General features: G+C 43.0%; 1 protein-coding gene across 5 annotated transcripts in view; it reads right to left on the bottom strand.

Moving 5' to 3' along the window:
- IFI35 (interferon induced protein 35) overlaps positions 1–26,978 on the bottom strand; it is a 138,548-nt gene extending 111,570 nt beyond the window's left edge. For 4 of the 5 annotated variants that reach the window (XM_089687975.1, XM_089687979.1, XM_089687976.1 and 1 more), the window contains exons 1-3: positions 26,860–26,978; positions 7,144–7,215; positions 4,926–4,988 (exon numbers count right to left, since the gene is read on the bottom strand). In XM_089687975.1, the coding sequence (XP_089544101.1) occupies positions 4,926–4,988; positions 7,144–7,188 (108 nt within the window). In that variant the 5' untranslated portion in view covers positions 7,189–7,215; positions 26,860–26,978. The remainder of the gene's footprint in view (positions 1–4,925; positions 4,989–7,143; positions 7,216–26,859) is intronic. The other variant, XM_089687977.1, reaches the window with a different exon arrangement.
- Between the last annotated feature and the right edge of the window lie 524 nt (positions 26,979–27,502).

Genomic DNA, 27,502 nt, shown 5'->3' with positions numbered 1-27,502 from the left:
ACGGTACTTGCCTGCCTGCATTGTGCCAACTGTAAAGTTTGTTGGAGGAGGGATTATGGTGTAGGGTTGTTTTACAGGAGTTGGGCTTGGCCCCTTAGTTCCAGTAAAGGGAATTCTTAAGGCGTCAGCATACCAAGACATTTTGGACATATTCATGCTCCCAATTTTGTGGGAACAGTTCGGGGATGGCCCCTTCCTGTTCCAACATGACTGCACACCAGTGTACAAAGCAAGGTCCATAAAGACATGGATGAGCGAGTTTGGGGTGGAGGAACTTGACTGGTTTGCACAGAGTCCTGACCTTAACCCGATAGAACATGCTCTGCTTCAGTATGTCACAGTACATGTTAGCATTCATGGTTCCCTCAATGAACTGTAGCTCCCCAGTGCCGGCAGCACACAGGCAGCCGCAGACCATGACACTCCCACCGCCATGCTTGACTGTAGGCAAGACACACTTGTCTTTGTACTCCTCACCTGGTTGCAGCCACACACACTGGACACCATCTGAACCTAATAAGTTTATCTTGATCCCATCAGACCACAGGACATGGTTCCAGTAATCCATGTCCTTAGTCTGCTTGTCTTCAGCAAACTGTTTGCGGGCTTTTTTGTGCATCATCTTTAGAAGAGGCTTCCAGGGGCATGGCTAAGCCATGGAGCAGAACGGCGGCTGATTCCGGATCTCCTGCTGCCCACTGCTAGTAAGCTTCACACACAGCCAACTAAGCAGCCTGATTCTACCAGTGGTGATGCTGTGGAAGAAGGGGGACCCAGACCACTCCTCAGACCCATCCACGAAAGCTCGGAAGGGCAGCATTGTCCCCTTCCTCACAGGGCAGCGGGCAGGAGATCCAGCCGGTGCCATTTTTGAGGAGCCTTCCCCTTCACCCCCGTCTGCAAATCCACCGGCGATCCCTGGAGGGGATCTGGACATGGGGAACACGTTGCAGGACGAGTCTCTATCTCCCTAACCATCCTCCCCTGCCTGGCAAAGCCCAGGACAACAATCCCTGCATCTCCCGGATCCCGATTGAGACCTGAAATAATATCTTAGTGAATTCCCCACTAAGACTGATCTCGCAGTTTTCTTCAAACAGATTGAAGATACTTACAAAGCGGGCCTCCAAAAACTCAAACCTGATACTATGTAGATAGGTTCAAGAGTTTAAGTCCTTGAAACACAACAAAGTGAGTGCCTGAACGCAATCCTCTCCCTGCAGAAGGGATTGGATCAACAAGATTGTAAGATTGAGGGTTTGCTTTCCCAGCTTGATGACTTTGAAAATTGGAGCCACAGGAAAAACCTCCGGATCCGCGGGTTGCTTGAATCTGTTAAAACTGCTACCCTGATTACAACTTTGCTATCTGTCTTTATAAAAATTTTGGGAAAAGCCCCTGTTTTACCAATTGAAATAGAACGTGAGCACAGAGCCCTGGGTCCTGTAAACCTGGACACTACTAAGCCTAGAGATGTGATTTGTAAACTGCTGCGCTACCAGGATAAAGAATCTATCATGCGGGGTATGCGTAAGTGCACTTGCCTGGAATTTGAGGGTTCGCAGCTGTATTTTTCCCCTGATTTATCCCGTTGCACTCTAGAGCTGAGGAAAACCTTATGTCATCTTTTGGACTCTCTCCGCAACGCAGGCGCAACATACCGCTGGGGTTTCCCATTCCGGCTTACAGCTACTAAAGATGGGATATCGGCCACTCTTCGGGACAAAGATGACTTGCCGCAATTTCTCCAAACTCTCCACCTGTCTGCAGTCGATTTCCTGGATTGGAGGGGCAGAGGAGTCTCTTTGTGTAACCAGCCCCAAAAGGAATGGCAAGAGCCACGTAGGAAGAGAAAGCGGATCCGTAACCCTCCAGGCTCACCCAACTCCAAAGGGAACACTTGAACTTTAGCTTTTGTTTTTTGCTAGTATGGTTTGTGCTAGATCGATTCCAATATCCCCTTCTGAGGTTGAAATCCTTTATCGAGCCCTTCTGGGCATAAGGTCTGGGTCCCTTTACTGTACACCCGAAACCCTTCATTTTTCCCCCTTGGGAAAGATTGTTGGCTGTGTTATTTGTTTTAAGCTTCTATACCTTTATATTGCCGAGGGCGGTGGGCGGCTCCGGCTGGTATGGTTTACAAATTACCCAACTATAGGCTCACCCCATTCTGTTTTACACGGGGTGCCCACCCTTATGGGTTGTAGACCATACGCTTCTGTTGCTATCCGCCTGGAGGCCTGTTGTCTACGGTTAGGTTGTATATGGTACTATACTGTAGTAGCTGTTTATAGATATTCTTTGCCTTCTGTTTTCTGTTCTTTCTTCCCTCGTCAATTGATTACCTGCCTTTATAGGTTCAGCCAGTTTTCATCATGTCTATTTTAAAAGTACTATCATACAATGTCAGAGGTTTGAGCTCTCCTTTTGAGCGGAGCAGAGTATGGAGAGAGGTGAAGGCCCTCAAAGCACAAGACTTGATATTACAGGAAACCCATTTTGTAACGGGTTCAATTCCCAAGCTCCCACTATACTTGTTCGACAGATGGTTCCAAAGCCCAGAATTGAGATTGCAACTGAAGTCGCGCCTGGATGCCCAATCCAAGCATAGACTCAGATATCTGTCTCACAAATATTATGACCAAGGACATACATGTGGGAGACTGTTGGCTAGGGCGCTTAGGAAACGAAGTTCAGGTTCCTTTGTCCCTCATGTTTGTAATGCCTCGGGTAAGAAGCTACATCTACCATCCCGAATTGCCAAGTGCTTTTGAGATTTCTATCATTCTCTATATAATCTTAGAGTTTCGGAAGGGGAATCTACTAAATCCAGTCCAAAATCAGACTCCCTTCTGCATAGAAACCAATCAGCTTCTAACCTCAGCTTGTTCAATGAAGCTTTGGCAATGAAACCTGGAAGCTGATTGGTTTCTATGCAGAAGGGAGTCTGATTTTGGACTCTGCAGCTTTAGTAAATAAACCCCAAAGCGTCGATAGATGCCTATTTAGATGATATTGATTATCCGCGACTCCCATCGGAGGCTATCTCTATCCTGGAGAGAGATATCTCTCCAGGGGAAATTATATCCACAATTAAAGACATGCCATCCAGGAGGAGTCCAGTCCCAGATGGGTTTTCGCGCCGATACTTCCTTCAGTACTCGGATCTCTTAGTCCCCCATATGGTGACCTATTTTAATTCGCTTGCAAAGACAGGACATACTGCCAGACTCTTCACACGCTCACATCACTGTGATACTTAAAGAGGGAAAGGACCCCGCACATTGCCAAAACTATCAACCCATTTCTTTACTGAATTTGGATATTAACATTTTAGCGAAAATCATAGCCAACCGACTAAAAGAGTTCCTGGGTGATTTGGTCCATGCTGATCAAGTGGGGTTTATCCCTGGCCGGGAAGGTAGGGATAACTCCCAGAGGGCTATCTCTCTTCTGCACTGGATATCTACATCAAAACTCCCTTGTCTTGTCCTCTCCTCCGATCCTGAGAAAGCCTTCGATCGTATTGATAGGGTATTTAAGTCGTATCTTACACGCTGTGACTTGGGAGTAATATGCAATCATGGATAGGAGCCCTATATACTAGACCGACGGCCCAAGTGAAGGTTAATGAGACCTTGTCCCAACCGTTTCCGGTTTCCAACGGTACACGGCAGGGATGCCCTTTATCGCCATTACTATTTGACTTGATTATGGATGCGTTTTTACGTCGGATTTGCTCGAACCCAGATATTGTCGAGGTTAAAGTTGAATCCACAGAACATAAACTGGCTGCGTTTGTGGACGACATCCTCTTTTTTCTTAGCTCTCCCAGGACAACCCTGCCGAGTCTTTTAAAGGAAATAGATCAATTTCATCATCTATCTAATTTTAAGATTAATTTAGGGAAGTCGGTTATTCGATCTCTGAATATTTTGGAGTCGGATAGACGCACACTTGAACGTTCATTCCCCTTCCGATGGCAAGATTCTCCTTTCACTTATCTCAGTATAAAATTGCCTGCAGACCTGAAGAATCTCTATAAGGCAAATTTTGCCCCGCTTTTTGGACTTTTGGACCAAGGTGAATTGTCTACTGTTTCTTCTTTCTTCTCTCTTTACATCCCTACTCAGCTGGTGTGGGAATTCAGACAGTTTAACCAACATATCATTGTTTCTGTTTTATGTTTTACTAATGAGGTCCCCTGTCTGATCCTGCTACAGGTCATATTATCATTGTACTTTTGACCGGACCGTTATGGTCCAGGCCTGTTCTGAGTGGAACTTGTCCTGTTAAACCACTGTATGGTCTTGACCACCATACTGCAGCTCAGTTTCAGGGTCTTAGCAATCTTCTTATAGCCTAGACCATCTTTATGTAGAACAACAATTCCTTTTTTCAGATCCTCAGAGAGTTCTTTGCCATGAGTTGCCATGTTGAACCTCCAGTGACCAGTATGAGAGAGTGAGAGCAATAACACCAAATTTAACACGCCTGCTCCCTATTCACACTTGAGACCTTGTAACACAAACAAGTCACATGACACCAGGGAGGGAAAATGGCTAATTGAGCCCAATTTGGACATTTTCACTTAGGGCTGTACTCACTTTTGTTGCCAGGGGTTTAGACATTAATGGCTGTGTGTTGAGTTATTTGGAGGGGAGAGAAAATTTACACAGTTATACAAGCTTTACACTCACTACTTTACATTGTAGCAAAGTGTCATTTCTTCAGTGTTGTCACATGAAAAATGTGAGGGGTGTACTCACTTCTGTGAGATACTGTATATGTAAAGTGTTGTGTAAATTGATAGTGCTATATAAGTACCTGTAAAAATAATAATAATGAGGCTATTACCAGAAATGTTTATTTCTAATATCCAGTGAAGCAGAATGGGTTCATCAGTTTTCTATTACTTTACATACCTTAAGAGCCGGAATTTCAGCTTGCACTCTGCTTTTGTTCTCTTTACCAAAATGACTGAATTCCTACAAGAAAAAGGACAGAAATATTTAAACACCTTTACTTTAAGCAAATGTAAGCTCCCTCTAAATGTAAATGCTCATCAGTCCCTAGATGCGGTGGCTGCATTTATTTCTGTTTTTAATTTGTTCCTTTGTTTTATTTATTACAGGTACTTGTATACTGCCATCAATTTATGCAGCGTTTTACATACACTATATTGCCAAAAGTATTGGGACACCCCTCCAAATCACTAGATTCCAGTGTTCCAATCACCTCCATGGCCACAGGCATATAAAATCAAGCACCTAGGCATGCAGACTGCTTCTACAAACATTTGTGAAAGAATGGGTCGCTCTCAGGACCTTAGTGAATTCAAGTGTGGTACCGTGATAGGTTGCTACCTGCACAATAAATCCATTCATGAAATTTCCTTCCTACTAAATATTCCACGGTCAACTGTTAGTGGTATTATAACAAAATGGAAGCAACTGGGAACAACTGTAACTCAGCCACAAAGTGGTAGGCCACGTAAAATGACAAAGCAGGGCCAACGCATGCTGAAGCGCACAGTATGCAGTGTCAATAGCTAAAAACCTCCAAATTTCATGTGATCTTCAGATTAGCACAACAACAGTGCATAGAGATCTTCATGGAATGGGTTTCTATGATCGAGCAGCTGCATCCAAGCCTTACATCACCAAGTGCAATACAAAGCATCAGATGCAGTGGTGTAAAGCACGCAGCCACTGGACTCTAGAGCAGGGGAGACATGTTCTCTGAAGTGCCGAATCACGCTTCTCTATCTGGCAATCCGATAGACGTGTCTGGGTTTGGCGGTTGTCAGAAGAACGGTACTTGCCTGCCTGCATTGTGCCAACTGTAAAGTTTGTTGGAGGAGGGATTATGGTGTAGGGTTGTTTTACAGGAGTTGGGCTTGGCCCCTTGGTTCCAGTGAAGGGAATTCTTAAGGCGTCAGCATACCAAGACATTTAGGACATATTCATGCTCCCAATTTTGTGGGAACAGTTTGGGGATGGCTCCTTCCTGTTCCAACATGACTGCACACCAGTGCACAAAGCAAGGTCCATAAAGACCATAAAGACCATTCGTATTGCAAACTGGAATTTGCATACCGCATGCAGACCAATTTGATGCAGTGTGTGGCGTATGGTCTGAGCACTGACAGGCTGACCCCCATCCCTTCAACCTCTGCAGCAATGCTGGCAGCAATCATACATCTATTTCCCAAAGACAACCTCTGGATATGACGCTGAACATGTGCACTCAACTTCTTTGTTAGACCATGGCGAGGCCTGTGCTGAGTGGATTTGGTAATCTTCTTATAGCCTAGGCCACTTTTATGTAGAGCAACAATTCTTTTTTTCAGATCCTCAGAGAGTTCTTTGCCATGAGGGGTTAAGCTTCCAGTGACCAGTATGAGAGACTGAGAGCGATAACACCAAATTTAACACACCTGCTCCCCATTCACACCTCAGACCTTGTAACACAAATGAGTCACATGACACCGGGGAGGGAAAATGGCTAATTGGCCTAATTTGGACATTTTCACTTAGGGGTGTACTCACTTTTGTTGCCAGCGGTTTAGACATTAATGGCGGTGTGTTGAGTTATTTTGAGGGGACAGCAAATGTACTGTTATACAAGCTGTACACTCACTACGTCACATTGTAGCAAAGTGTCATTTCTTCAGTGTTGTCACATGAAAAGATAGAATAAAATATTTACAAAAATGTGAGGGATGTACTCACTTCTGTGAGATACTGTATATGTAAAGTGTTGTGTAAATTGATAGCGCTATATAAGTACCTGTAGTAATAATAATAATAGTAATAATAATAATAATGTGGCTATTACTAGTGTGCCTGCGTGGGTTTCCTCCCACACTCCAAAGACATGCTGGTAGGTTAATTGGCTTCTGTCTAAATTGCCCCTAGTATGTGTATGTATGAATGTAAGTTAGGGACCTTAGATTGTGCACCTCTTGAGGGTTAGGAACTGATGTGAATGTACAATATATATGTAAAGTGTTGTGTAAATTGATGGCGCTATATACAGTAAGTACCTGTAATAATAATAATGTGGTTATTACCAGAAATGTGTATTTCTAATATCCAGTGAAGCAGAATGGGTTCATCAGTTTCCTTTTACTTTACATACCGTATTAGCCTGGAATTCAGCTTGCACTCTGCTTTTCTTTTCCATGTTCTCTTCAGCAAGATGACTAAAATCCTACAAGAAAAAGGACAGCAATATTTAAACACCTTTGCCTAAAGCAAATGTAAGCTCCCTCCAAATGTAAATGCTCATCAGTCCCTAGATGCAGTGGCTGCATTTATTTCTGTTTTTAATTTGTTCCTTTATTTTATTTATTACAGGTACTTGTATACTGCCATCAATTTACGCAGCGTTTTACATACACTATATTGCCAAAAGTATTGGGACACCCCTCCAAATTATTGGGTTCAGGTGTTCCAATCACCTCCATGGCCACAGGTGTATAAAATCAAGCACCTAGGCATGCAGACTGCTTCTACAAACATTTGTGAAAGAATGGGTCACTCTCAGGAGCTCAGTGAATTCAAGCGTGGTACCGTGATAGGTTGCCACCTGTGCAATAAGGCCATCCATGAAATTTCCTTCCTACTAAATATTCCACGGTCAACTGTTAGTGGCATTATAACAAAGTGGAAGCAACTGGGAACAACAGCAACTCAGCCACAAAGTGGTAGGCCACGTAAAATGACAAAGCAGGACCAACGCATGCTGAAGCGCACAGCACGCAGTGTCAATAGCTAAATACCTCCAAACTTCATGTGGTCTTCAGATTAGCACAACAACAATGCGTAGAGAGCTTCATGGAATGGGTTTCTATGACTGAGCAGCTGCATCCAAGCCTTACATCACCAAGTACAATACAAAGCGTCGGATGCAGTGGTGTAAAGCATGCTGCCACTGGACTTTAGAGCAGAGGAGATATGTTCTCAAGAGTGCCGAATCACGCTTTTCTATCTGGCAATCCGATAGACGTGTCTGGGTTTAGCGGTTGCCAGTAGAACGGTATTTGCCTGCCTGCATTGTGCCAAGTGTAAAGTTTGGTGGAGGGGGGATTATGGTGTGGGGTTTTTGTTCAGGGGTTGGGCCTGGCCCCTTAGTTCCAATGAAGGGAATTCTTAAGGTGTCAGCATACCAAGACATCTTGTACATATTCATGCTCCCAACTTTGTGGGAATAGTTTGGGGATGGCCCCTTCCTGTTCCAACATGACTGCGCACCAGTTCACAAAGTAGGGTCCATAAAGACATGGATGAGTGAGTTTGGGGTGGAGGAACTTGATTGGCCTGCACAGAGTCCTGACCTCAACTCGATAGAACACCTTTGGGATAAATTAGAGCGGAGACTGCGAGCCAGGCCTTCTCATCCGACATCAGTGCCTGACCTCACAAATGCGCTTCTGGAAGAATGTTCAAACATTCCCATATACACACTCCTAAACCTTGTGGACAGCCTTCCCAGAAGAGTTGAAGTTGTTATAGCTGCAAAGGGTGGGCCAACTCAATATTGAACCCTATGGACTAAGACTGGGATGCCATTAAAGCCCATGTGCGTGTAAAGGCAGGCCGACCAATACTTTTGGCAATATAGTGTATACAGTATATATATTGTACATTCACATCAGTTGTTTAGTTGTTAATGATACCCAACGATCATTTTTGTGCTGTGTTTTGATTTAGACACTATTATTATTTATGGTTATTTATTTATATTTATATTACGTTTTTGCGCTTTTTTTTCTTTTTTACACATTTTATTGTTTGATTATTGGTCAACAAGGAGCAGCAGCATTGGTTGGTGATTTTAATTTGACGCAGGTTTTGGTTGATTATTATAAAGATGGCCTAGGCTATAAGAAGACTGGCAAGACCCTGAAACTGAGCTGCAGCATGGTGCAGTTCTATCTGTCTCAAAAAAATTTAAATGAAAACTGGCCTGGGCAGGAAGGGGGTAAAAGTGCTGGGTAGGCAAGTGGTTAAAGAAGCTGACAATCGTCATTAAAAAAATCTTGTGATTATTCAGTTCCATTATCAAACTGATTTTCACATGATTGGATAATTGAAATAAATATTCCTGTTATTTTTCAGCGAAAATGTTTAACTCTTTTAGTAAGTCAAGTTTATTATCGTAAACAAAGTGAAAATGTTCAACTCCTTTAGTAAATCAAGCTTAGATAGTATCCTAAGCAATACTTTACAAACCATTGTCTGGTTTTCTATTCATTGGTATATTTCCTAGAAGAGTATATTACAGTTAAATAGTTCATTTTGAAGGAGATTTCACTGATTTCTGAAAAAAAGTAGCTGCTTGTGGACTTTATACAGAAACTGCATGCCACTCCTTGACAGGTTCCTGTCTGCAAATTCCCTTTAATCATAATCCCGTTTTCACCTTTATAATCCCATAGTCTTCTTGGCAGGCATTCTAAAAGGGAGATAACCTCACAATACTGATCCCCTCAATACTGATAGTCTTCTTGCCAGGCATTCTAAAAGGGAGATAACCTCACAATACTGATCCCCTCAATACTGATCCCCTCAATGAGGGTTGAGATTCTGTAAGAAGGTATTACCATATTAGCAATGGCCTCACTGTTCTCATGATCTAGCCAGTATATATACAAATATGGAGGTGATAACAGATGCTGGAAATTTCCCCTAGGCTAGGAACAGAATTTGAATAGGAACAATACAAAAGCACAATACAACAACTTGAAAGGGTACTTTCTTTACCTAGTTACAATCATTTAGACCTTGTAGGATATGCATGTGGCCTTTTCTGTATATTCTGTTTTTTCATTTATGAACTATCTCCATCATTTGGTGAAATGTGGAGTTTTAATTCTCCCATATGTGACCTCATGCATTGTTTCCTTAGGGTGGCAACATACTTTTATTAGATGTGTCATATTAAAATAATTTACCAACAATCACATAGTGAATGGTCTTCCTTAAAGCAGTAGTAAACCCAAACCCATTTATTATATTGCAGTTTACATGCAGATGTGATGGCTGCATTAGTTTCCTTTTTTAAACTTTTTTTTTTTTTTATTTTCACCTTGTCAGTAAATCTATTATTTTTAAGTAGAACAAGCTCTCCAGCAGAATATATCAGTTTACATGCAGTTTTTACATGACTAAATAAAAGCTGGTCAGTTTAATTATCCTTTCCAGTGATAAATGGACTGTCTTGTCCATTTAACACTGGCAAGGATGGTTAAACTGACCATCATTTATTTAGTCATGTAAAAACTGCACAGTGGCTAAATGGGGCAGCACAGTGGCTAAATGGGGCAGCACAGTGGCTAAATGATTAGCACTTCCACCTGGCAGTACTAGGGTCATCAGTTTGAATCTCAACCACGGCACCACCTGCCTGGATTTTGCATGTTCTCCCTGTGCCTGTGTGGGTTTCCTCCAGGTGCCTGTGTGGGTTTCCACCAGGTACCCCGGTTTCCTCCCACACTCCAAAGATATGCTGGTAGATGAATTGGCTCCTTTATATGTAAATTGGCCCTAGTATGTGTATGTATGAATGTGAGTTAGGCACCTTAGATTGTACACCCCTTGAAGGTTAGGGACTGATGTAAATGTACAATATATTTGTGTAAAGCGCTGCATAAATTGACAGTGCTATATAAGTAACTGTAATAAATAAAATAAATCCCAAAAGGAAAAAAAAACAGTTTGTAACTGATTTCAAAATGTGAGCTGGAGTTTGGCTTCATTTTGTTAGTGTATTTAAATCTACTAATACATTTAACATTCCCATCACCCTCAGACTGACAATGCTTATGTCTGCTGTGCCAGCTGTGCTCATTCATCCAGAGTGGTGTCTCACTAATGGAAGAGGTGTGTTACTGGTCAGATCACCAGAAGAAAACAGAGGGGAAAACAAGCCAAAGAAAAGAAAACTGATGCAGCCACCATATCTAATGATTTGTAAGCTGCAAAATATGACAGTTTTGGTTTTGAATTTAATACTGCTTTAATGCATTGTTTAGGAACAGAGTAAATTCAGTTAATTTAAAAGACCAAATCAGAAGCCAAGTCATGTGGGACCACCCTTAAGCTCTGTACAATATCAGCCCGTATCAGCCGGTTCAATAGAAACCGACTGACATTCAGCTCATGTGTACACTTGCCTGTCCGACAGAAGCCAGCCGAACAGGCATGCTGGAAAACCAGCATCCGATCATCCGCTGACTGATGTGCCCTGGTGGAGATCATTGTGCTAACATCGGATAGTTGGCACAGCAAGCTCTTCACGAGCTCTTACCGTTTTTTTTTTTAGTTCAGCCCTCTGGGTTGAACAAAAAAAAAAGATGTGCCCATCAGAGTACCCCTCTGGGCACTCTGATGAGCACTTTTTATGTTAAGGGGCACTCTGATGAGCACATTTTATGTTAAGGGGCACTCTGATGAGCACATTTTATGTTAAGGGGCACTCTGATGAGCACATTTTATGTTAAGGGGCACTCTGATGAGCACATTTTATGTTAAGGGGCACTCTGATGAGCACATTTTATGTTAAGGGGCAGTCTGATGGGCACATTTAATGTTAGGGGGCCGTCTGATGGGCACATTTTATATTAAGGGGCACTCTGATGGGTACATTTTATGCTAAGGGGCACTCTGATGAGCACTTTTTATGTTAAGGGGCACTCTGATGAGCACATTTTATGTTAAGGGGCACTCTGATGGGTACATTTTATGCTAAGGGAAACTCTGATGAGCACATTTTATGTTAATGGGCACTCTGATTAGCACTTTTTATGTCAAGGGGCACTCTGACAGGCACATTTTATGTTAAGGGGCACTCTGATGAGCACATTTTATGTTAAGGGTCACTCTGATGAGCACATTTTATGTTAATGGGCACTCTGATTAGCACTTTTTATGTCAAGGGGCAGTCTGACAGGCACATTTTATGTTAAGGGGCACTCTGATGGGTACATTTTATGCTAAGGGGCACTCTGATGGGTACATTTTATGCTAAGGGGCACTCTGATGAGCACATTTTATGTTAAGGGACACTCTGATGAGCACATTTTATGTTAAGGGGCACTCTGACAGGCACATTTTATGTTAAGGGGTACTCTGATGAGCACATTTTATGATAAGGGGCACTCTGACTGGCACATTTTATGTTAAGGGGGCACAAATGGGCACATACTATGGAAAGGGGCACTCTGATGGGCACATGTGATGGAAAGGGGCACTCTGATGGGGAATATGATAGAAAGGGGTACTTTGAGGGTAAGGGGCACTCTGACGGGAATACCTGATGTAAGGTGGCACTGTGATGGGGATACCTGATGTAAAGGGACACTCTGATGGGGACAACTGATGTAAAGGAGCACTCTGATGGGCACACCTGATGTGATGGGAATACATGATGTAAAGTTTCACTTTGAAGGCGATACCTAATGTAAGGGGGCACACTGATGTACACACCCTATTCGGACCTTGCCAGAAGAAAATGTTTGTGACCGAACCTCCTTCAGTACCCCTGATCTAGTTCAACAATAAAAAAAAAAAGCTATAATCCTATACTAACAGTTGATAGAATTATAACTTTTTTTTTCATGGTTGGACTAGATGGGCGTTTGTCTTTTTTCAGCCAGACTAACTATGAAACTGTGTAACTATAATAATCCAGATTTCATCTGTGACATTGTAAACAAAACACAACCAATGAGTTATGCTTGTCTCCTCTTACTCTGATCTCCCCCATATGTAGGATCTTGCTCTGATTACATGCCATCCAAATTTTATTAACTGGAGATTTTCAATAAAATCAGAAGAAATCTAAACCAATGGTTTGGAAGGCTTAAAGTATATGCATAGCCACACTTTTTAATGCTCAATTAGAGAAGGCTTAGAACCCCTGTCAGGTTTTTATAGCTTACAGCATACATCCTAATGAGTGCACCAAACATATGTTCCAGGGTCCAATGTTTTTATTGCTAAAGCTGGTTAATAGCAGAAAAAAGCCAACATCTTTGGGGGGGCCAAACAAACACCCCCTTCATTAGGGTTCAGGAATTACAAATGTGTCTAAACAGACTCAGGTAGGAACATACCAGATAAATCTGTGGTTTTCTGCTTGGAACAGTTTCAGAAGGCAGGTTATGCCAGTGTTATCAAGATCAATAAAGAAGTCTCCGGTTTTTATTGCTATGACCCTGCTGAGTAGTTTCTCAGTTAGTTTCTCTCTGTTAGTTCTGGTGACCATTCTCACTGGGACAAAAAGTGATGGAAAATCCAAAACAAGTGGTTCTGCTGACTGCTAAGGCCAGGTTTACCACTGCGGGAATGCACCTGTTCCCACAGCCACAACGACCCGCACAGAAAAAAACAGGAGCTGTGTGCTGGAGCCATTAATGCTAATGACATACCGCATGCATGGAAAATCATTTGCGCACCTGGAACCACGCTGCACTTGCAGTTCCCGTGCGAACTGCAATTTCTAAAATGCAGCCAGGACCTTTTCCCTGCATTTCAGAAGGCACAGTAGCCCATTCAAATGAATGGGTTGCTGTGCCTGCACAAACCATGACTTGCAGAGCTGCACAGATGTAAACCTACACTTAGAGGTCCCTCACAATTCCTGTTGTGTCTACTGGCCACGAAGTGAAGGAAAATCTCCCCAATAAAATACAGGCAGTTGACAAATACACCGATAGGGGTTTTAAGCTATTCTCTTCTATATCCATAAACAAAAAGAAAAATTTTGGCTATACATACACTTTAAACTGGCAGTTTCCCTTAGTGGAGGATGCTTGTAGTGCCAAGAATTAAAGGGCCCAAAGTAAATATTAGCAATAACAACATGTCAGCCATCTGTTCCCACCAAACATAAAGACTACTACCTAGAGCTCATTGAGACAGTCCTTCTTTCACCTTGAAAAGTGATAATATTAAAATAGATTGAACTGCCTAAATGGTAGCTCTGTCTTAGTTTGTTCACACTTGTATGTCTTTTAAAAATTTCTGTGTACTTTTGTTTTTTCAATTCAAATGACTGCCAACCCTCTGTCTTGGTGCTTTTCTCATTGTGCGGTGGGCAGAGATCTCACTGATGAGTTTCTTCACCCTGGATGTCATCATAATGAACTGCTCCTGATGATGTCCGATGTGATGAAATGTGTTGGGCAAGGCTGGGTACTCTGTAACACTGATACATATGTAGCATACGTATGATTTGTTTTAAACTTACTGTTTTATTAATGTTTTAATAAAGCTTTTTTTCTGCATTTTACTTAATAGATCCATAATGAAAAATAAAGGAACCAGGAACCATCTCCCTGCTTATCTAGGATCATTACACAGCCCTGTTTGACCATCCAACTGTCTTGTAAAAAGAGGTCAAACAAATTTGGTGAGTGACTCTGAGTAGGGATGAGCTCAGGTATGTTCCAAATCCACAAAGACAAACAGAGAGCGCTCCAGCCTAGTGCATTATCCCAAGGTAAGTTTATTAAAAAGATGATAAAATTCTACTCAAAACAATAGGTAAAAGATTGCGTATCAAATAGCAGCCTTTGGTGCAATGAGTAATGAGTACCTTGACGACCCAAAGGCTCTGAGGAAGAGGGTTGCCCTTGAAACGTGTAAGCCATTCTTTGGGTCCTGGAAGGCACCTTCCTGGCATTCGGTTCTCATTACTCATTACACCATAGGCTGCTACTTGATCTGCAATTTTTTATCTATTGTTTGTGAGTATAATTGTATCTTTTTTTATAAACTCACCTTGGGATAATGCACTAGGCCTATGTTTGTCTTTTTCCAGTTGTTGTCTGGACCGCCCCAGTCAATTGAGAGAGCAGCAAGGTTTGACTTATCCATTGGTATATCCTCTAACACCTATATAGGAGAGTGGTCCCCAGTACTCCACACTCATGCGCAGGATCATTTCTATGAGTCCGAATCCACTTGAGCTATGCTGCCAGAAAGCTGTCAAAGTCGACAGACAATCATAAGAGGTGAAGGCATTCCCAGAAGGATAGCTTAGGCAGATTCAGACTCCAAACCCACCTAAGCTTATGACGGATCGTGAACTAATGAGAATGCACTTTTAAAGGTAATGCACCTAGGCATGCAGACTGCTTCTACAAACATTTGTGCAAGAATGGGTCGCTCTCACAAGCTCAGTGAATTCAAGCGTGGTACCATGATAGGTTGTCACCTGTGCAATAAGTCCATCCGTGAAATTTCCTTGCTACTAAATATTCCACGGTCAACTGTTAGTGGTATTATAACAAAGTGGAAGCAACTGGGAACAACAGCAACTCAGGCATGAGGGCTTCATGGAATGGGTTTTCATGGCCGAGCAGCTGCATCCAAGCCTTACATCACTAAGTACAATGCAAAGCGTCGGATGCAGTGGTGTAAAGCACCCCACTGGACTCTAGAGCAGTGGAGACATGTTCTCTGGAGTGACCAATCATGCTTCTCTGTCTGGCAATTCAATGGACGTATCTGGGTTTAGAGGTTGCCAGAACAGTACTTGCCTGACTGCATTGTGCCAAGTGTAAAGTTTGGTGGAGGGGAGATTAGGGTGTGGGGCTGTTTTTCAGGGGTTGGACTTGTCCCCTTAGTTCCAATGAAGGGAACTCTTAAGGCATCAGCATACCAAGACATTTTGGACAATTTCATGCTCCCAACTTTTTGGGAACAGTTTGGGGATGGCCCCTTCCTGTTCCAACATGACTGCACACCAGTGCACAAAGCAAGGTCCGTAAAGACATGGATGAACAAGTTTGGAGTGGAGGAACATGACTGGCTTACACAGAGTCCTGACCTCAACCCGATAGAACACCATTGGGATGAATTAGAGCGGAAACTGTGAGCCAGGCCTTTTCATCCTCACAAATGCGCTTCTGGAAGAATGGTCAAACATTCCCATAGACACACTCCTAAACCTTGTGGACAGCCTTCCCAGAAGAGTTGAAGCTGTTATAGCTGCAAAGGGCGGGGCCAACTCAATATTGAACCCTACGGACAGAGACTGGGATGCCATTAAAGTTCATGTGTGTGTAAAGGCAGGTGCCCTGATACTTTTGGAAATATAGTGTATGTTTTAGACCAAATAGGCTATTTGCTTGCTTGGAGGAGGGGTTGTAGATTAGGAAGCACAATGTGAAACTTTGGAGTGTGTATAAATATCCCAAATATCTGATAGAAAACTGCATATTGACCCCTTAGTTCACCTCTTGGAGTTACATCATTGCCACATGGAAGCAGTGAATAATACAGTAACAGAAGGACCAGAACATGTACATAGCTGAGGAGAGGATTTTAGAAAATGATTGTACTAAGTGCTTGCCCTGGATAAAAGAGACTGCTTTTCCATCTGACTGTTTCCTATTATTATCCTGGTGCAGGCACTGGTCACTTTTTTATGACACTTTTTTATGAGTCCACCTAACACACGTGTGTATTTGACATGTGCACACCGGAAATTTTCGCTTCGTCTCAGATGCATTAGTTCATTGAAGAATTTCGTTATGTTAAACAGATTTATTTTCAGATTTAATTTTGCTTCTTTGGCATTCATTTCGTATATTTGTTGGTCCTGGTGGATTTGAAAAATATTTCAGTTTTTCCAGAAGATTGTTATATCTTCGATATATTATCGAATCAGACAGATTTGAATTGCAAGGATTTGATATTTTAGGATACTAGTCCAACCCACCAAGAGAAATGGCATGAGCTGATTGGACAATATTGACTGGCGTCATGCACATCTAAATTAACGAATGGAACAAAATTTGGATCCCTTCGTTTTTCAAATCTGAATTATCTGAACAAATTTGAAAATTTTGTTAATTTCCCCTCATTGGCCCAAATTATAATCGCATCATGTGACGTCATCTGAATGAAATGAATGCATTTGTTAATTTTGTTATAACTTTTTTTGTGGATTCCTTGACATTCGTTACTATGTCTATTCGAGGTTTGTATACATCCACATCTCCAAAATGAAATTTTCGTCTGAAAAATGAATCGTAATGAAACAAAACACACATGTCTAGTATGTGTTGCCAGTGTGGACCTCTGCTTTTAGGAATATTAGTTGGCTTCATTGCAGTTTGAAACACTGACTTGGAACAAGCATGGTAATAGTAATTTGGATACTTGGTCTGACCCTTATTTAACAGTCAAGGGCGGACTGACATTTGGAAACTCGGGCATTGCCCGAGGGCCCGGGGTCAGTAGGGGGCCCCATGAGATGCCCCTGGTACCTTTTTCATAGGCTTTTTTGAGTTTGGGCAAGGACACATGGGCGCCATGATCGCCTATTGCCGGGGGCCCCATGAGTTGTCAGTCCGCCCCTGTTAACAGTATAACATTTCTGGGGTTTTTATTAAAAAAACAAAAAGTAAAAAGCCAAGCAAATCTGGGTAAACCACATTTTCAGAAGGCCAGGAATGGAATACGTCTTTCATGACAGCTGTCAAATAGGTGTGGATAGACACACCCATAGATGGCTGACCCAAGGGAAGGGAAGGCATTTATTGTGTTTTGTTAACCTAAAATTCACGGAGGTCCAGCCAGTAAAATTTCCTTCCAACAGAGGTCTGAATGGCATGTTTTTTCAGCCTGCTCCACGTACATCAGAATCCCTTACATCAGTGTCCTCAGTCCCTCCACACATCAGTTTCCCCTTCACAGTAGTGTTTGCAGACCCCCTGCACATTTCCCCCACCCTCTTTACAATAGTGTACTGACCCCCCTTCACATCACACACCCCCTTTATTCACAGCAGTCCTCAACCCCCCTTCAAATCATCAATCTCGCCCCACAGTAGTTTCCTCTGCCCCCTTCACATCACCCCCCACAGTACTGTACTCTGCCCCTTCACATCAACCCCAGCAGAACTGTGCCCCCTTCACATCCCCCCACAACACTGCCCCCCCTTTACATTCCCCCCCCCACAGCACTCCCCCCCCCTTTTGCACAGCCCCTCACAGCCACAGGATTGCCCCCCCCACAACACAAATCCCCTCAAACAGTAGTGTGCACTGTCGTCTTCACATCAAACACCCAGCACACAGCATTGCCCCTCCCCACATCCCCCCCAAAGCACTGCCCCCCCCCTCACATCACAACCCCCCCTCACAGTAGTATGCTCTGCCCTCCTCACATCAACCCTCCCCCCACAACACTGACCCCTTCGCATTGTCCCCCTTTACATCAATCCCCCACAGCACTTTCTCCTCCCTTTACATCACCCCCCCCCCACACACACCACTGATACTCTTCATATTTTACCCTGCCCCTCTTCATATTTTACCCCCCCTCGCAGCACTGCCCCCCTTTACATTACCCTCCTCCACAGCATTGCCTCATCCCTTTACATCAACCCCCCCACACCACTGCCCCTCTTCACATTTTACACCCCCCCTCTTTACATAACTCACAGAGTTGTGTGCTCTGTCCTCTTGAAATCCAACCCCATCACAGAGTATTGCCCCCCCTCTCCACAACCCTCCCCCACAATAGTATGCTCTGCCCTCCTCACATCATCCCCCCCACCACACACAGCACTGTCCCCCTTTGCATCCCCCCCCCCCACAGCATTGTCCCACTTTACATTACCTCCCTCACAGCACTTCCTTCCTTTTTTCTTTAGATCACACGCCCCCCCCCCCCCCCCACACACACACCACTGCCCTGCTTTCATTTTACCCCTGCCCACAGTACTGCCTCCCCTTTACATCACTCCCCCCAGCACTGTCCCCAACCTTTACATCATCCCCTTCCCAGAGCACTGCCCCTCTTCTTATTTTACCCCCCTCCACACACAGCACTGTCCCTCCTTTACATCACCCCCCAGCACTGCCCCCTCCCTTTACATCACCCCCCCACAGCACTGCCCACCCCTGTACATCACCCCTCCCACAGCACTGCCTACCCCTTTACGTCACCCCCCACAGCACTGCCCCTCTTCTTATTTTACCCCCCCACAAAGCACTGTCCCCCCTTTACATCACCCACCCCCAGCATTTCCCCCTCTCTTTACATCACCCCCCCACAGCACTACCTCTCTTGCCATTTTACAAGCCCCTCCATTACATCACACACAGAGTTGAGTGCTCTGTCCTCTTGAAATCCACCCTCTCCACAGAGCACTGCCCCCTTCTCATCATATACCCCCCCCCCCACCCACACAGCCAGAGTATAGTGCCCTCTGCCCCCCTTCACTCTCCTACCTTAGAGAGCATTTCTGGCCCGAGTGTGGGAGTCACAGCATAGCAGAGAACAGAGGTGGAGTTGGTGTTGGAGTTGCAGTTACTACAGCCGAGAGGGAGGTGTGCTCCTACCTAGAGACCAAGGCAAGTCACTCAAGACACCACTCCAAATGGGAGAGGCTCCAGGTCAGTGGACTGAAAGTGTTGGGCCAGCTTTGAGAATCTGGGAGACTAGAGCTGAGGCAAGTGGGAGAGAGTCCAGGGGAGCAGAAGAATCTGGGAGTCTTAGAGGAGTGAGAGAACCTGGGGTGTCAGGAGACCCATACCTAGAGGCCAGAAGTGGGCCCATGCAGAGAGGTTCTGTGACCAAGGCTGAGTGAGCCTCAAGACTTGCCTCCCCGCCACAATACTTGTACTGCTGAAGGCACAGTCACATATATATGACCACTGGACACAGCTGATCGGACTGACCATAGCGATCACATGATACAGTGTAAACAATCTGTCACTATGGTGTCACTATGGTGACACTATGGTGACACTAAACTGCTCTAAAGACAAGATGTAAAAAAAAAAAAAAAGTTGAAAAAATGTTTAAAAAAAGTTGTAAAATTCACATAATAACAATGTAAACAACTGGTCATGAATGGCTTTCCATTTATGAACAGCTTGCTTACTGTTGTGATCTGTGATTGGCCCACAGCAATCACATGGTACCTGTGCCTTGCAATTAGCCTAGCCAATCACAGATCACAATAAAAAACAAGCGGTTCATGAATGGGAAACCCATTCATGACAGCTAAACCTATTACTTATACAGTAATCTTCACTATATAACCAAAAGCAGTGTAAAAAAAATCCATGATCACTCCCTCACTATACTCAGAACTACTCTGATGATGGGATGTAATAAATATATATATATATTTTTTTAAATGTTAAAAAGTGAATAAAAATATATTTTTTTATTATATACTGTCACCAGTCCGTATTCCCAGATCACCACCACACCAGTCATTTGATGACGCTGTACTGCACTGGTGACAGTATGTGAAAAAAAAATAGAAAAAAAAATAGCAAATTTTATTTAATTTCTTCATTTTCAAAAAAATTGGGACAAAAATTACTGCTTCAAAAAACGTGCCATGTTTCTTGCTTAATACCTGTCTACTTTCCACAAAGGGGTCAGTTGGGGGTTAATTCGACTTTCACACAAACCAATGAACACTTAATTTTAATTTTTTTTTACCAAAGACATATAGCAGAATACATTTTGGTCCACATTTATGAATACATTTGACTTTATTAAATATGTTTTATAACAGAAATGAGAAAAAATATATATTTTTTGTTTATATAATACAAAGAAAAAAAACTCAGTGGTGATCAAATACTACCCAAAAAAATCTGTATGTGTGTGATATAAACGTCATTTGGGTGCAGTGTTGCATGACCGTGCAATTACCAGTTAAAGTAGCGCAGAGCCAAGTAGCAAAAAATGTACTCGTCATGAAGGGGGTAAAACTTTCCAGCACTTAAGTGGTTAAACACACTGATGTGGGAAGAAAAACCCGCATCCACCACTAGAGCTAAAACACCCCCAGATCACAGAGGAGAGTTACTAAAACTGGAACACACAGAATCTGGTGCAGATGTGCATAGTAACCAATCAGCTTCTAACTTCAGCTTGTTCAATTAAGCTCTGACAATACAACCTGGAAGCTGATTGGCTACCATGCACAGCTGCACCAGATGATGTGTGCTCCAGTTTTATTAAATGTCCCCCATGCTGTCACTGCAAAATTTGGCTTTGAGGTCTAGGCATCAAGGATCTTTAGTAGGGTTGCCACCTCATCGCTTTAAATTCGAACACATATTAATTACACAGGTTCTGTGGCTGATTAGGGTGGTAATTAAACTCAATTACTGCCTTAACCACTTGACCTCCAGAGGATTTACCCCCCTTAATGACCAGGCCTTTTTTTTGCTGTTTGGCGCTGCACTAATTCAAATGATAATTGCGCGGTCATGCAATGCTGCACCCAAACAAAATTTATGTCCTTTTTTTCACACAAATAGAGCTTTCTTTCGGTGGTATTTGATCACCTGTGCGCTTTTTATTTTTCACACTATAAACAAAAAAAGGCCAAAAATTTTGAAGAAAAACAATATTTTTTACTTTCAGCTATAAAAAATATATAGTAAACTTAAAGTTAGTTATAAATTTAGGCCAAAATGTATTCTGCTACATGTTTTTGGTAAAAAAAATCCCAATAAGTGTATATTGATTGCTTTGTGTGAAAGTTATAGCGTCTACAAACTATGGTTTAAATATTGCAATTTACGCCATTTTTTTGCTATACAGCGCTGCGCTAGTTTAACGGACAATTGCGCGGTCATGCAATACGGTACATAAATGAAATTTACATCATTTTTTTCCCCACAAATTGAGCTTTCTTTTGGTGGTATTTGATTGCCTGTGCAGTTTTTATTTTTGTGCTATAAAAAAAAGCTGACAATTTTGAGGAAAAAAACAATATTTTGGACTTTTTGCTATAAAACATGTCCAGTAAAAAAAATGTAAACATCAAATTTAATCATAAATTTCTGCCAAAATGCATTCTGCGACATGTCTTTGCTAAAAAAAAACCCAATACGTGTAAATTAATTGGTTTACGTGAAAGTTATAGCGTTTACAAATGGCGGGAAGATACTGGGATTTTTAGTTTTTTTTTTATACTAATAATGGCAGCGATCAGCGACTTATGGCGGCGATCAATGACTTATGGCGGCGATCAGCGACTTATGGCAGGACTGCGGCGGACATTCTGACATTGGGGGGTACTGACTTGGGGTCACTGACATCCCCAGTGATACCAATACAGTGATCAGTGCAAAAAAAAAAAACACTTAACACTGTACTAATGGCACTGGGGAGGACGGGGTTAACTTTATTTTTCAGGGAAGGGTTATCTGTGTGAGAGGAGTGTTTTACTAGGGGGCGGGGGTGTGTACTGCACGGGACACCGCTGATCGGGAGAAACTCTTCTGTCCCGATCAGCTTGTCCTCGAGCTGTCAGGGAAGTGACAGACAGCACAGCTACTGCAGCTGTGCTCTCTGTCACTGATTGCTGCCGATCGCCGGGAGATAGCCGGTAAGGACTGGCTGTGACCCAGCGACTGATATCCGCGGCCGTGATCGGCGGGACAGGTAGGGCGGCGGTGCGCCCCCTACTTGTTTACAAAACACACATTTTAAAACGTGGTTTTGCCTGCCCGTGCCGCCCTGCCACCATATTTATACAGTGGCTGGGCGGCATGTGGTTAAATTAACCTCAGCACCTGTGTAATTAATATGTGTTCGTTTTAAAGGGATGAAGTGGCAACCCTAATCTTAAGTCATGAGAGGGTTAAAGAAAAGCTGTCGCTTCAGGCTAAACAGCCAAAGTACAAGTTTCTGGCCCACGCCCTTCAGATATAGGTGAGTGAATCATTTCAGCTCCTGGCTGGTTTGCAAGCTTGAACAAAAAAAATGACTGCTGGTGACCACTGGAAACCGTGTAGTTAGATTCAAGTAGATCTACTAATTAATGAACATGTCAACCACTTCAATACCGGGCACTTTCACCCCCTTGCCAGGCCAATTTTCATCTATCAGTGCTGTTGTATTTTGAATGTCAATTGCATGGTCCTGCAACACTGTACCCAAACAATTTTTTTATTAGATAGTGCTTTTTTTTAGTGGCATTTGATCCCCACGGGTTTTAATTTTTTTTGGTTAACAAACGAAAAAAGACGGAAAATTTGGAAAAATAATTAGTTTTGGTTATAAAATTTTGTGAGTAAGTAATTTTTCTCTTTCACTGATGTGTGCTGATCAGGCTGCACTGGTAGGCACTGATAGGCTACACTGGTGGGCACTGATGGGCTACACTGGTGGGCACTGATGGGCTACACTGGTGGGCACTGAAGAGCTCTGATAGGCTACACTGGTGGGCACTGATGGGCTACACTGGTGGGCACTGAAGAGCTCTGATAGACTACACTGGTGGGCACTGATAGGCTACACTGGTGGGCACTGATAGGCTACACTGGTGGGCAATGATAGGCTACCCTGGTGGGCACTGATAGGCTCTGATCGGCAGCACTGATTGGGCTGCACTAGGGATGCCACCTCATCCCTTTAAAACTGAACACATAATAATGACACAGGTTCTGAGGATAATTTAGGCTAGGTTCACACCTATGCAGGTTGCGCTTGAGCCATTTCTCTGCATTGTGTTTTCAGTTCTGTTTTTAATGTGTTTTGCATTTTTTTTAATTTTTTTTTATTTTTGCTAGGCAGATTTAAAATGCAAAACGCATCAAAAACGCAATACATACTTTTCTGTGGCGTTTCCATTGAAGTCTATAGAACCAAAAATGCAACTTTTCTTGTTCACAAAAGTCCCTGACCCTTTAAAAAAAATGCACCGGGTGAAAACCCGGATATGTGAACATGTCCCATAGGAAATCATGTTAAATGGACTGTACTGAGTTTCTGCAAAACGCAAAAGGCTGCGGAAAACGCTTAGGTGTGAACCTAGGGTTAATGCAGATAAGGCACTAGATGAGTTTAATTACCACCTTAATTAAACTCATCTGTGTAATCAATGTGTGTTCGGGTTTAAAGGGATGAGGTGTCAACCCTAGGCTGTACTGATCACCAGAGCATTGACGATCAGTGCTGTGAGTGTAACCCCTGGTTCACATATATGAGTCCGTGCGGGCCGTGTTTTGCACAGACACGAGAGCCCATTCAAAGTCCCTGCACTTCTTCTGAAAACGCAGCCCGCACGGAAACCTCGGTTCCCAGTACGGTTGCATTTTCCAGTGCGGGTGGCGTGCCATTAGAACTAATGGCACCCGCCCGCAGGTCCGCATTCCTCTGTGTGGGTGGTGCGGCTGCACGGATTTTCGTGCGGATCCACAGCAGCGCCACCCGCACAGATGTGAACCTAGCCTAAACGTCCCCTGTGTGAATTGCCGGTTACCAGCTCTCCTCTCCTGAGGCTCCATTCACACGGGGCGTTTTAATAACGCTGGTAACATTAACTGTGTAGTCACGTTAAAAATGTGAGTTTTTCAGCATTTTTGCATTAGCGTTTAGCAACTTTTTACCGCTTTTTTTGCATTTGCATTTTTTGTCTTTTTTTTAACCAAATAAAAAAAATGTTTTTTGGTCAAAAAAATTTCAAAAAACGCCGGTTTGCCGCAATTTACCACGAATTACGGCATTTTGCAGCGTTAGAGCGTTTTTACAGCTAAAAAACCTCCTTTAGAAACCCACTAGTCCTGGGTTTTTTTTCCAGCCAAAAAACGTCCCTGCCAAAAAACGTTGATTACAGTCTATGTGTGTATGGACACAGAATAACATGCTGGGGGGTTTACTGGCTGTAAACGTCCAGTGTGCATGAGGATTCAAGCTGTTACAGCGCATAAGGAAAGGACTGCCGATAACTGGTAAGTCTGTTTACATGTGATCAGCTGTGATTGGACACAGCTGATCACATGGTAAAGGGCTGCTGTTATTGGCCCTTTAGCCTAGGTTCACACTACAGCGATGCAGTAAATCCCATGTGATTCGCACAGAAACCGCACCGCATTCCTTTACAAATCACATGCAATTTGTATGGGGTGTGATTAGAGCCATACATTTTGTATGGCTCTATTTGCACCGGACCCGCACCAAAAAGGTACAGGACCCTTTTTTGGTCCGCATGGGTATTCACACCTATGCGATCCGATTCTGCACATTGAACCACATTTTGCGGACCGATGTCAGGGTGTTGTTAACTTAACATACACACCCACAGCGGTTCGTATGAATGGGGTGCGATTCTGATGCAGTGAGGAATTCGCACTGAAAATGCTGCAAATTCCGCACCGCATCAATGTGAACCAGGGCTTACCGTGATCTGTGAAAAGCTGTGTACAACAGACACAGCGATCATAGAACGTGTGGGTGTACGCGTGGTTCTGGGACGACATCTACAAACGCCCTCCCAGAACTGGATGACTGTGCCGTAGCCGTCTTTTCTCTATAGCATGGCTGGGAAGAGGTTAATAAACTTGGTAATCAATATTTGCATTGCCTGACATGTGAACAATTGACAAATAATACTGTTGCTTGCTGTTTTGATACTGTCTGTAAATGGTTAACCTCCTTGGCGGTATGATTCTTTCCGATTTTTTGTGCTGAAAGCGGTACCATTTTTTGCATGGAAATATGTAGTTTTTTATTGTAGGCTGTAATTTTTAGGAATAACTCACTGAAATCTGTACGAACAAGAGTCTAGTAAACATTCCGGGTATGATAAAATTTGAAACACAAAATCATAAATTATAATTTAATAAATAATCATAAAAAATAATAATATAATAAATTTAATTCAATAATATAATCAAACCAAAAACACTGAAATTTGAAATACAGAGGCAAATTCGCACATCGCTGAGCAAAGTTGCAAAATCGTTTTCAGTGTCTGATGACGAATTTCCCCACGAATCATTATCACTGAATTCTGCAAGTGGTTCTGATTTACTATCGCTGTTCTAAAACCGCTTTTGACGTAAAGGGACGCTTTTTGGACGCCATGGACTTTTCTAAGTTTCCAGGCAGAAAGAACATTCAAAATGCAGGCAGGGCACAGGACAAAGCAGTAGGGTCAAAATATATGTGAAATGCATTGAAACAGCAATGACAGCAAAAATGAAATTTTTTAAAAATTTAAAATTTCCCGCCGGTTCCGGCGCCCGTACGTCCCGACGTCACAGGGACCGGAACACGGAAGGCGGATGCTGGCATCGGCCGGAGGAGATGGCCGGGGACGCTGCAGGGGACACATCGCGGGAGTGAAGGACAAGGTAAGTGCTGCAGGGACCCCCAGAGCAACGCCGCATGGTGAGCCCGAGTGTAGCTCGGGGTTACCGCTCTTGGTATAGAAATTTTACCCCGAGCTACACTCGGGAATACCGCTAAGGAGGTTAACTGTGGTAAGCTGTGAATAGAAGACACATTGGGGGTTATTTACTAAAACTGGAGGGTGCAAAATCTGGTGCAACCAATCAGATTCCAGGTTTTATTGCCAAAGCATAAATGAACAAGTTGAAGTTAGAAGCTGATTAGCTCTCATGCACAGCTGCTGCTGAGTGCCCCAGTTTTAGGCTGGCCATACACTATACAATTTTCTGCCCAATTTCCTTTAGATTTACCTTCAACTATGTAGTGCAAGAGCCTGCCTAATTGGATACAATTGACAGTGTTGTTAGTTTTGACCTCCTATTATATGGTTTTTGGTAAATCTAAACCAAAAATCTCAAGAAAATTGTATAATGTAAAAGTAAAGTAAATCTCCCCCTCCCCCAGTGAAGTCTAAGAATAGAAAGTGGTAGAAGTAGCTTCAAATATCAGAACTCAAGGACAGAGCCGAGAGCTGTGATCCGACCCAAATGGGACCTGTCCTGTCTAAAACCAGCACTGCGGATTGTATACCAGTAACTGAAGTATACAGACCAGTGTTCCTATAAAAGTTTTACGTGGAAATAATTGATTAAACGTCAAATAAACAACTATTTCTTACCTCTTTCCAGACAAGCAGATGTCCCCCGTTTGCACTCAGCAGTTTGCTGCTTTCACTTTCATTTCTTTTTCAGGAAGTACGCGGCTGTTAACGCCAATCACATGCGTCTGCTTGTTTTGTTTGACTTCTCAGAAAATGCAGTTTTTCCAGCTGCCGTGGAACAAGTTCTGAAGAATAAAGCATTCCAAAACTTGAAACCCCGATACTTGTTTTCACAATATATGTAAGGCTAGGTTCACGCCTATGCAGTTTGCGTTTGATCTGTTTCTGAAGTGCGTTTTGCGGTTTGTTTTTTTTCCCAACTTGTTACTGGGCAGATTAAAATACAAAATGCAATACTCTTCAAAACGCATCAAAAACACACTACATGCTTCTCTGCAGCGTCTCCATCGAAGTCTATAGAACCAAAAACGCAACATTTTGCGTTTAAAAAAAGTCCCTGACCCTTTCCAAAAAATGCACCAGGTGAAAACGCAGAGATGTGAACCTGGGACATGGGAAATCACGTTAAATGGACTGCTGTGCATTTCTGCAAAACGCAACAGAAAACGCTTAGGTGTGAACCTAGACTCAAGTATATCCATGATTTATGGCCATAAGTGTCACTTTTATTGCCCCCGTTTGGAAAATGAACTGCCCTTCT

Source organism: Staurois parvus, unplaced genomic scaffold, assembly GCF_062004578.1.
Source record: "Staurois parvus isolate SC_StPar_1 unplaced genomic scaffold, SC_StPar_1.0 ptg000442l, whole genome shotgun sequence".
Lineage (NCBI taxonomy): Eukaryota > Metazoa > Chordata > Amphibia > Anura > Ranidae > Staurois > Staurois parvus.
This window is presented reverse-complemented; position numbering and strand designations above follow the sequence as displayed.